Source organism: Xenopus tropicalis, chromosome 5 (assembly GCF_000004195.4).
Source record: "Xenopus tropicalis strain Nigerian chromosome 5, UCB_Xtro_10.0, whole genome shotgun sequence".
Classification (NCBI taxonomy): domain Eukaryota; kingdom Metazoa; phylum Chordata; class Amphibia; order Anura; family Pipidae; genus Xenopus; species Xenopus tropicalis.
The window spans coordinates 161,653,761-161,665,779 of NC_030681.2; the positions used below are offsets into that span (position 1 = coordinate 161,653,761).

Here is a 12,019-nt window from a genome sequence, read left to right on the forward strand (position 1 = left end):
AGTATCCTCCAAATCCCACAATCACCTACTATGTGATGTGCTGTAATGCGAACATCACAGTGCAAGTGCATTGTGGGCTTAGGTACCTTTCTTACATGCTTGTCGTAAACTGTGGAAAAGTTGTTGCACTTGTAAACATCAATGTTTTAGTCCCTTCTTTCCTTCCAGGATTCAAATAATGCAGAAGAGAAGAAATGCAAAATGAAGCAGTTCTAGGTTCAATGCTGAACTCTAGGGGGCTGATTTACAACCCCACGAATCCGACCCGAATTGGAAAAGTTCCGACTTCAAAACGAACATTTGTGACTTTTCGTATGTTTTGCGATTTTTTCGCGATCTTTACGGAATTTTTCGTTACCAATACGATGTTGCGTAAAACGCGATTTTTCGTATCCATTACGAAAGTTGCGTAAAAAGTTTGCCGCATTTTTCGTAGCCGTTAAAAACTTACGCGAAAAATGCGAAACTTCACGTAAGTTTTAACGCTACCGAAAAATGCGCAACTTTTTACGCAACTTTCGTAAGGATACGAAAACTCGCTGGTTTTTACGCAAAAATCGTGATATTGGGTAGCGAAAAAAATCGTAAAGAATCCGAAAAAATCGCAAAACATACGAAAAAATCGCAAAATACCGATATTTACGAAAAAAAACGCGAATCGGACTCCATTCGACCCGTCGTGAGTTAAGTAAATCAGCCCCTAGGTACTTACAAGAATCTATTCTCCTGGAGGCAATATTTGAAAGCAATGTTGCTATAGTAGTAATATGTTTAGGGTTCATAGGGACCATTCCATACGCAGTCCCAAGATTCCATAAGAGCTTTGCTCAAGTGGCAAGATGTTTCTCCAGACTGCAGCTGGGGCACTAACTCTAACTAGTTCTTAAGCTCTACTGCTGCTATGCCTGCCTCATACATTTTAGCAAGTAGATACGGTTTATCTGTACCATTCCTAATTCAATTAATTTTATTTTCTCCAAGAAGAAAGCGTACAAAAGTGGAGGTAATGCAATTATCTGCCATTAAAATGAAGATAGTAATGTGAGAGTCGTGGACACCAATTTAGACAATATTATTTAGCACAGTCCATTCACCTTATCTGCTGTATCTCCCACCCTCCCCCTTATTTTCCTCTTGCATCTCCATCTTTTTTTTCCATGTATTTACTATGTTATTATCTGGCTGTTAATTTCAATCTGAAATTTTTTCCCGTATCACATCAATCATAAGCCAAAATCACTGATCCTCCACTTGGCTGCTGTGCTTTTTAGGCATGCAAAGCAGTTCAGCTTAGTCACAGGGCACCCCGTAGTATTGCTCCTGCAAGAGATCGCACTATTTGCAATCACTAATTTACTGCAGTGATATCTGCTTATATCATATAAAACCTGTAAGTATCTTTGAAGCAGGGTGTAAGTAAATGGCCAAAGGAAATGGGTGGTGAGCTGGAATGGAAGACATTACACGGCAATCATTAATAAATGATATTATTTCACTTTTCATAAATAATATCTAACAAATCTACGCACTTCTCCTACAAACAAGGGATTTGGCTGCCTTGCTTATAGGCAGATACATTCTTAGTTGTGCCTAGCAACTGCAGCTAATCTCGTTCCCCCGTTGGAGGGGAGATAGGGAAGTCACACAGCCCCATAATTTACTTCGATACATGGATAGCGCGCTTTGTCTTATTGCATCTCCTATCACATGACCGCTAGTTGAGATACTTAGATAAAAATGGTGTGGGGGTAATCTTCCGAGAATGTTGGTGTCATGAAAACATGACTGATGGGTGGGAGTTTTGAGTTGAAAAGATAACAAAATGTATTAGTATATTTAAAATAATACATGTAGTTATACACGTAAAACCTTTGAACTTGATAATTGTATTTTTATATTTTCTGCCAGTCACTGGCATGGCTGTTAGTCCTATTGAGCTGTTAGCTGATTTTTATATATGTTCTGTTGCTCAATTTGAAGTGTTCTTCGCTAAGATGACGAGAAAAAGGATGAGCACCGTTCTATCTCACACTGAACCAGTTTAAAAGGTGTTTAGTGTGAGGCGAAGCAAAGCAGGTTCTGGATGAGTACCAGAATTAAAGCGTCATAACTATCGAACCCTATAGCTTAAAAGCACTCACACGACTCTGCCAAAGAGATTCGACAAAGGTGCATCAGTGGCGAAATGATTGTAGTCACGTGATAACAGAAGGAAAAAGAGACCAAGGAAGGTGTATTATAGCAACAGATTACCACAGCAAAACACTACACTTGGGATTAAGCTGGTGTGTTTTACGCGGGTCTGACAAAGAATAACTACAGTAAAAGGTAGAGAGTGCGACAGCTAATAGAGTCTACTTGAAAAGAGCGCACTACTCACCGATATGCTGGATTCCCCTTAGAGGCAATAATTTTTAGTGCGTTTCCTGTGCAGTGCCTAGCTATTTTGTGGTAAGGCGGGATAGCCGTACGCACCAACACGGGGCAGTAGATGTGGCGGGATCCCTGTGTATCCAGGAGGAGAGTCTAAGCCAGTCTATCTTGCAGGAGTAATTTGAGACCTGCCGAGTATATACTCCAGAACAACGGGGCCTGTCTTCCCATAGGGCGGTCCATATTTTTAATCAAATATTCAGAATTTTTAGAGACCTGAGTGCATTTTCGTCTATATGTGGCTGGCTATAATAAAGGAAGCAGAACCATGTAATAATCCGATCCCGATTACATCCATCAAACACTATAAAGAATCCTTAATTGGGTGCAAAACAATCCTATGTGGGTGGTAAGAATATAGGGTGTATTTGATTTGTGTTAGTTAGAGATCAAGGGTTAGGATATGCGAGAGTATCGTACAATATCACGACAATTACCCCTTATCCAGGATTGACCACTTGTGGTCTGCCACGAGCATCTGGAGTGAATGGTCCAGTGATAGGCCGATTGCTAGCCCTGAGAAACTGTCACAAACGTCAGAGAGCAAGTGCTAGTGGAAAAATTTGATGGAGATCGACGGGAAATGGGACACTAAAAAATGGCTTTTTTTTGCGCTAAGCAGAAAGAATTTAGAGTCTTCATTATGCTGCGACAAAATCTTTTTGATGTTTCCAGGGCAAAAAATCTGCTAATGGCGAAACACAGAAACTCCTGCAAATCCATGCTGGCGCGAAAACGAATTTTGCGTTCGATCACTAGTAGGGTGCTGTAAAATGTTCATAGTCACTATTTTTGGAAGCCCTTTGGGGGGGGTTGGACTCTACAGTATGTACCTGTAATACCAGGTAGCCATGAGTGTTTGACTAGCTGCGTGAGCACCTGGAGTATTTAGTACTTGGCATGCGATATTCTTGACTGCATCTATCTTCTATTGTGTGGTATTGTGGAGAGTTGTTTGAGGTGGATGTTATGTTGTGTGTGAATGCATTGCCCAGATAGGTTGGCACGACAACTGATTTAGTAGAATATGAATGTTAAACGATCATTCAAATCTAGATAGCGATTAGGGTTCGAGTGAGTGAGATAGTGTAAGTTCTGTGGAAGAAGAGTAAGTGTTGGCCCTTGTTGACCAGATGTATAGGTCCAAGAATATACCCCATCACTCCGCAGTAAATGATATGTTGATGTGGCTAGCATGTTTGAGAGGTGTGGCCGTTGGCTTCGATTAGCATTAGAATAGACGGATTACTTCACACTATATATCTTGTAACTTATTGAAGTAGGCATTCTGGACACTGTAAGAGTGAGTTGCTAACTGCCTGCTTCTAATAATATACTGCCTTCAACTGCTCGTAGAGAGTGCTTGCCTTTCTACAGAGAATATGGAAATAAGGGATAATGTAGACTAGGCGCCAACATACGATCGACACGCGAGTTACCCGTTTGTTTCCTTATAACAGCCAGGGCTGAACAGGGTGAGCAGAAGAGGCACGGCGTCCCATTGTGTAGGGCGCGGAAGTATGTAAGGGAGGCGGGTATAGGCGGCTCGCGGTCACTCGACCTAACACTCTGTTGCCGCGAAATCGCGTATTTGTCGTGTGTGATCTCTTACCCCAACAGCGGATTTCCCGGCGCTCGTATGCACCTGCATTGGTATGTGTAGAGCCGCGCCCTCAGTGACGTAGTAGCCGCGTTCCCAGTCAGCTGACACGCATTGTTGGTGCACGCACGGAGGTTGTGGGGGGGGAGGAGGCAAGTGAAGGTTATAGGGGTCGGGGTCAGGGCCCGTACTCCATCGGACGCGCTGGGTCGGGTCTGGTAAGGTTGTGTGCGGCCGCCCAACTTGGCCCGCCTGCGTGGATGAACGGGCTGCCCATATGGATGAGCTTCACACTCAAATTTACTCTCACACTACTAACTAGATCACGACTAGAAGGTATGAGGCGAGGGCATTCCATGCGCAATCTCAGAAGACTCACAGAGGGAGGTGTAGTCTTGAGAGTCCCACGAATTACTCACTATCGGTAATCAGCGCGTTGTGAGTATTTTTGTCGTGCTTGGAAAATCGTGTTAAGTGTGACAAGTGAGTCACTAGTTGCCACGTAAACACGACAACGGATGGAGCCATTATGTATGCGATATCGGTATTTCCCTGTATTTCAGGTGGTTCTTCAATTTCTGAGTGAGCGTCCAGGATGGTTCCACTACGTCTATCTCTTCAATATTATTTCTTTCTCCTCTCCTTGTGAGCATCACCATACTGAATTCGAGTCCTATGGATATGGGGTAGACTTATGCGTGTTGTATAGATCGAGTGAGTGATGAAGGATTGAGTGGCCCGCATGATTATCTACGACCATTCATTGCCATGCGTCAATAGGGCAGATTGATAGGTAAGGGTATGAGTCATCAGTGGCACTGATGCAGGCCACATGCATCGTTACATCTTACACTTAGGGTGAAGAACTCGATCAGAGATGGGTGAGTAGGAGGAATGGACAGATAACGGGCGTGAGGCACCAACGCCATTATAACTCGAGCCTATTCCATAGCTTACATTTGAGCTTGTTTTGCCTAAAACTGATGGCAATTCGATAATTATTTGGTGCAGAGCACTGTGTGAAGCTGGATTTAAAAGGGTAGATAGAGTTATGGTCGCTCTGACACTGGCGCTGGAGCCTTGCTTAGTGAGGAGTATGCTGGTTTGATTAAAAATAGAAGGAAATTGTGTGTTGCTGTCTTGTTTGGTAAATGAGAGAAGAGGTTGTTATGTACCCGTATCCATCAGCCTGAGGAGAGGGCACAGTGGGCTCAGAACAACCACCGCTGGCGTGCATTTATCTTGTGAAACATAATTATATTAAATGCAAACACAGACTTGACATCTAATTTGTGGCAGGATTTATAGTGGGTGAGAGCCAGATGGAATTAATAGTCTTCGCGTCTAACGTACTCGAAGTGAAGTAGCTGTCTAGGAGAGAAAGCATTTCGTACCAGCATGTATTGTTTTGAAAGAACGTTAAGGCAAGACTAAAGCATTATGTCGAGTACGACAAGCGCTGAATGCAGTTCTTAAAAGGATGCTGATGGCGTAAGATCAATATGTAATCGTTCAAAATACTTTAATTATGTTAAAAAGATAAATGCCTATAGGGTCATATTTCATCATTTATACGCGGCCCGCTCATTAGGAGGCGTGCATTAGTTTCTCAGAGTACTCAACACGGCATGTGGGTGGGTAAGGGGGATAGCCGTACTCACACGGTGGGATTGTGGGTGGTAAGGAGGGAAGCCGTACTCACACGGTGGGATGTGGTGGTAAGGGGAGGATAGCCGTACTCACACGGTGGGATTGTGGGGGGTAAGGGCGGGATAGCTACTCACACGGTAGGGATTGTTGGTGGGTAAGGGCGGGATAGCCGTACTCACACGGGGATTGTGGGTGGGTAAGGGGAGGGATAGCCGTACTCACACGGTTGGGATTGTGTGGGTAAGGGGAGGGATAGCCGTACTCACACGCGGGATTGTGGAGGTGGGTAAGGGGAGGATAGCCGTACTCACACGGGGATTGTGGGGTGGGTAAGGGGCGGGATAGCCGTACTCACACACGGGGTGGGATTGTGGTGGGTAAGGGGGAGGGATAGCCGTACTCACACGGGATTGTGGTGGGTAAGGGGAGGGATAGCCGTACTCACACGGTGGGATTGTGGGTGGGTAAGGGGAGGGATAGCCGTACTCACACGGGGATTGTGGGTGGTAAGGGGAGGGAATAGCCGTACTCACACGGGGATTTGGGTGGGTAAGGGGAGGATAGCCGTACTCACACGTGGGATTGTGGGTGGTAAGGGGAGGGATAGCCGTACTCACACGTGGATTGTGGCGGTGGGTAAGGGGGGGATAGCCGTACTCACACGTGGGATTGTGGTGGGTAAGGGGCGGATAGCCGTACTCACACGGTGGGATTGTGGGTGGGTAAGGGGAGGATAGCCGTACTCACACGCGGATTGTGAGTGGGTAAGGGGGATAGCCGTACTCACCCGGTGATTGTGGTGGGATAGGGAGGGATAGCCGTACTCACACGGTGGGATTGTGGGTGGGTAAGGGGAGGATAGCCGTACTCACACGGTGGATTGTGGGTGGGTAAGGGGAGGATAGCCGTACTCACACGGTGGGATTGTGGGTAAGGGAGGGATAGCCGTACTCACACGGTGGGATTGTGTGGTGGGAAGGAGGATAGCCGTACTCACACCGGTGGGATTGTGGGTAAGGGCGGGATAGCCGTACTCACACGGTGGGATTGTGGGTGGGTAAGGGGGGATAGCCTACTCACACGGGGGATTGTTGGGTAAGGGGAGGATAGCCGTACTCACACGGTGGGATTGTGGTGGGTAAGGGGGAGGATAGCCGTTACTCACACGGTGGGATTGTGGGTGGGTAAGGGGAGGATAGCCGTACTCACACGGTGGATGTGGGTAAGGGAGGGATAGCCGTACTCACACGGGGGATTGTGGTGGGGTAAGGGGAGGGATAGCCGTACTCACACGGTGGGATTGGTGGGTAAGGGAGGGATAGCCTACTCACACGTGGATTGTGGTGGGTAAAGGGGCGGGATAGCCGTACTCACACGGTGGATTGTGGTGGGTAAGGGAGGATAGCCTACTCACACGGTGGGATTGTGGTGGGTAAGGGGGGGATAGCCGTACTCACACGGTGGATTGTGGGTGGGTAAGGGCGGGATAGCCGTACTCACACGGTGGGATTGTGGGGGGTAAGGGGAGGGATAGCCGTACTCACACGGTGGGATTGTGGGTGGGTAAGGGGAGGGATAGCCGTACTCACACGGTGGGATTGTGGGTGGTAAGGAGGGATAGCCGTACTCACACGGTGGATTTGTGGGTAAGGGGGGGATAGCCGTACTCACACGGTGGATTGTGGTGGGTAAGGGGAGGGATAGCCGTACTCACACGGTGGATTGTGGGTAAGGGGGATAGCCGTACTCACACGGTGGATTGTGGTGGGTAAGGGAGGATAGCCGTACTCACACGGTGGGATTGTGGTGTAAGGGGAGGGATAGCCGTACTCACACGGTGGGATTGTGGGTAAGGGGAGGGATAGCCGTACTCACACGGCGGGATTGTGGGTGGGTAAGGGGAGGGATAGCCGTACTCACACGGTGGGATTGTGGGTAAGGGGCGGATAGCCGCCCTACTCACACGGTGGGATTGTGGGTAAGGGGAGGGATAGCCGTACTCACACGGTGGGATTGTGGGTGGGTAAGGGGAGGGATAGCCGTACTCACACGGCGGGATTGTGGGTGGGTAAGGGGAGGGATAGCCGTACTCACACGGTGGGATTGTGGGTGGGTAAGGGGAGGGATAGCCGTACTCACACGGTGGGATTGTGGGTAAGGGGAGGGATAGCCGTACTCACACGGTGGGATTGTGGGTGGGTAAGGGGCGGGATAGCCGTACTCACACGGTGGGATTGTGGGTGGGTAAGGGGCGGGATAGCCGTACTCACACGGCGGGATTGTGGGTGTGGTAAGGGGAGGATAGCCGTACTACACCGGTGGGATTGTGGGTGGGTAAGGGAGGGATAGCCGTACTCACACGGTGGGATGTGGGTGGGTAAGGGGAGGATAGCCGTACTCACACGCGGATTGTGGGTGGGTAAGGGAGGGATAGCCGTACTCACACGGGGGATTGTGGGTGGTAAGGGGAGGGATAGCCGTACTCACACGGCGGTTGTGGGTGGGTAAGGGGAGGGATAGCCGTACTCACACGGCGGGATTGTGGGTGGGTAAGGGGAGGGATAGCCGTACTCACACGGTGGGATTGTGGGTGGGTAAGGGGGGGGATAACCGTACTCACACGGTGGATTGTGGTGTGGGTAAGGGGGGGATAGCCGTACTCACACGGTGGGATTGTGGGTGGTAAGGGGCGGATAGCCGTACCACACGGAGGGATTGTGGTGGGTAAGGGGAGGATAGCCGTACTCACACGGCGGGATTGTGGGTGGGTAAGGGAGGGATAGCCGTACTCACACGGGGGATTGTGGGTGGGTAAGGGGAGGGATAGCCGTACTCACACGGGGGGATTGTGGGTGGGTAAGGGGAGGGATAGCCGTACTCACACGGTGGGATTGTGGGTGGGTAAGGGGAGGGATAGCCGTACTCACACGGTGGGATTGTGGGTAAGGGGCGGGATAGCCGTACTCACACGGTGGGATTGTGGGTGGGTAAGGGGAGGGATAGCCGTACTCACACGGTGGATTGTGGGTAAGGGCGGGGATAGCCGTACTCACACGGGGATTGTGGGTAAGGGGGGATAGCCGTACTCACACGCGGTGGGATTGTGGGTAAGGGGGGATAGCCGTACTCACACGGTGGGATTGGTGGGTAAGGGGAGGATAGCCGTACTCACACGGCGGGATTGTGGGTGGGTAAGGGGAGGGATAGCCGTACTCACACGGTGGGATTGTGGGTAAGGGGAGGGATAGCCGTACTCACACGGCGGGATTGTGGGTGGGTAAGGGGAGGGATAGCCGTACTCACACGGTGGGATTGTGGGTAAGGGGCGGGATAGCCGTACTCACACGGTGGGATTGTGGGTGGGTAAGGGGAGGGATAGCCGTACTCACACGGTGGGATTGGTGGGTAAGGGGGGATAGCCGTACTCACGCGGGGATTGTGGGTAAGGGGCGGGATAGCCGTACTCACACGGTGGGATTGTGGGGGGTAAGGGGCGGGATAGCCGTACTCACACGGCGGGATTGTGGGTGGGTAAGGGGAGGGATAGCCGTACTCACACGGCGGGATTGTGGGTAAGGGGAGGGATAGCCGTACTCACACGGTGGGATTGTGGGTGGGTAAGGGGAGGGATAGCCGTACTCACACGGTGGGATTGTGGGTGGGTAAGGGGAGGGATAGCCGTACTCACACGGCGGGATTGTGGGTGGGTAAGGGGAGGGATAGCCGTACTCACACGGTGGGATTGTGGGGTAAGGGGAGGGATAGCCTACTCACACGGCTGGGTAGTGTGTGGGGTAAGGGGCGGGATAGCCGTACTCACACGTGGTGATTGGTGGGTAAGGGGAGGGATAGCCATACTCACACGGTGGGATTGTGGGTAAGGGGAGGGATAGCCGTACTCACACGGTGGGATTGTGGGTAGGTAAGGGGAGGGATAGCCGTACTCACACGGTGGGATTGTGGGTGGGTAAGGGGAGGGATAGCCGTACTCACACGGCGGGATTGTGGGTGGGTAAGGGGAGGGATAGCCGTACACATACAGTGGGATTGTGGGTAAGGGGCGGGGTTACACTATGACAAGGCTATAATGATGGGGGTAGATATAGGCCGCAGCCCTACAGATGTGAATGAAGGGAGAGATATAAGGGACAGGAGGCGGGGCCCATTGGGTGCTGTGCTACTTTAGGTGCTATAAATAGCCGTGTCCCTACAGTCGCCCATGAATTATGGATCTGGTGCCGGACTGAGAGACTGAGCAACTTCTACTGAAATTCCCTCCAACTGCCCCTCCCCTTTCCCATACGGATCCCATTGTGTTGTATCCCCCATCCCCCCGGGCTCATCCTTCCTGGGTGCATTAGGTCCCTGGGTGCATTAGGTTCCAGGGTGCATTAGGTCCTTGGGTGCATTAGGTCCCTGGGTGCATTAGGTCCCTGGGTGCATTAGGTTCCAGGGTGCATTAGGTCCTTGGGTGCATTAGGTCCCTGGGTGCATTATGTCCCTGGGTGCATTAGGTTCCCGGGTGCATTAGGTTCCCGGGTGCATTATGTCCCTGGGTGCATTATGTCCCTGGGTGCATTAGGCTCCTGGGTGCATTAGGTCCCCGGGTGCATTAGGTCCCCGGGTGCATTAGGTCCCCGGGTGCATTAGGTCCCCGGGTGCATTAGGCCTCCGGGTGCATTAGGTTCCTGGGTGCATTAGGTTCCTGGGTGCATTAGGCTCCTGGGTGCATTAGGTCTCTGGGTGCATTAGGTCTCTGGGTGCATTAGGTCCCTGGGTGCATTAGGTCCCTGGGTGCATTAGGTTCCTGGGTGCATTAGGCTCCTGGGTGCATTAGGTTCCTGGGTGCATTAGGTCTCTGGGTGCATTAGGTTCCCGGGTGCATTAGGTCCCCGGGTGCATTAGGTTCCCGGGTGCATTAGGTTCCCGGGTGCATTATGTCCCTGGGTGCATTAGGCTCCTGGGTGCATTAGGTCCCCGGGTGCATTAGGTCCCCGGGTGCATTAGGTCCCCGGGTGCATTAGGTTCCCGGGTGCATTAGGTTCCCGGTGCATAGGTTCCCGGTGCATTAGGTCCCCGGGTGCATTAGGTCCCCGGGTGCATTAGGTCCCCGGGTGCATTAGGTCCCCGGGTGCATTAGGTCCCCGGGTGCATTAGGCTCCTGGGTGCATTAGGCTCCTGGGTGCATTAGGCTCCTGGGTGCATTAGGCTCCTGGGTGCATTAGGTCTCTGGGTGCATTAGGTTCCCGGGTGCATTAGATTCCCAGAACCCCCTGTGGATCCGCTATAAACTGTCATTTCATTGCAGCTGACAGAGAGCAGAAGTTTCCGTTCTTATTTGGAATAACATACGAGGATCCAACTGCCGACATTTCCGGGGGCTGCGCAGGGAATGGGGGTCCATTCGTACTTTCGGGGCCCCGCCCTTTAGAGGTGGGAAAAACACACAAAAGTATTTTGTCCGGATTCTCTGAACCAATGACTTGTGTGTCTCCTGTGACCCTGCGATCCAAGGGCTCCATGCGGGGGTTAATTGTGCCGGATATGGCCCATATTCCCATGTATCTCAGCCCAGCGGTGCTGGTTCTGTTCAGCTGCGACCTCTGCCTGGTGAGAGCAAGTAAGTACATAGGTTCCATTACTGCCCCCCCTTATATATTTATATATAGTGACCCCCCCCAGTGTAACCAATCCCAACTGGGCCAGCCTTTCCCCATAACTGAGCCCATTCCCTTTATCAGCTTAGTCGCTCTTCCCTGTACTTTCTCTATTTCATTACTGCCCCCCCTTATATATTTATATATAGTGACCCCCCTTAACTGCCCCCCCAGTGTAACCAATCCCAACTGGGCCAGCCTTTCCCCATAACTGAGCCCATTCCCTTTATCAGCTTATCGCTCTTCCCTGTACTTTCTCTATTTCATTACTGCCCCCCCTTATATATTTATATATAGGGACCCCCCCTTAACTGCCCCCCCCCCCCAGTGTAACCAATCCCAACTGGGCCAGCCTTTCCCCATAACTGAGCCCATTCCTTTATCAGCTTAGTCGCTCTTCCCTGTACTTTCTCTATTTCATTACTGCCCCCCCTTATATATTTATATATAGTGACCCCCCCTTAACTGCCCCTTCCCCCCCCAGTGTAACCAATCCCAACTGGGCCAGCCTTTCCCCATAACTGAGCCATTCCCTTTATCAGCTTTAGTCGCTCTTCCCTGTACTTTCTCTATTTCATTACTGCCCCCCCCTTATATATTTATATATAGTGACCCCCCCTTAACTGCCCCTTCCCCAGTGTAACCAATCCCAACTTGGACATGGGGCCTAATAAGCCGG

The 12,019-nt window shown here is 50.6% G+C and overlaps 1 protein-coding gene across 2 annotated transcripts in view; it reads left to right on the forward strand.

Moving 5' to 3' along the window:
- fndc4 (fibronectin type III domain containing 4) overlaps positions 1–12,019 on the forward strand; it is a 46,512-nt gene that overhangs the window by 19,795 nt on the left and 14,698 nt on the right. The window contains exon 2 of one of the 2 annotated variants that reach the window (XM_031901473.1): positions 10,992–11,303. In XM_031901473.1, coding sequence (XP_031757333.1) covers positions 11,162–11,303 — 142 coding nt within the window. In that variant the 5' untranslated portion in view covers positions 10,992–11,161. 2 annotated transcript variants of the gene reach the window in all.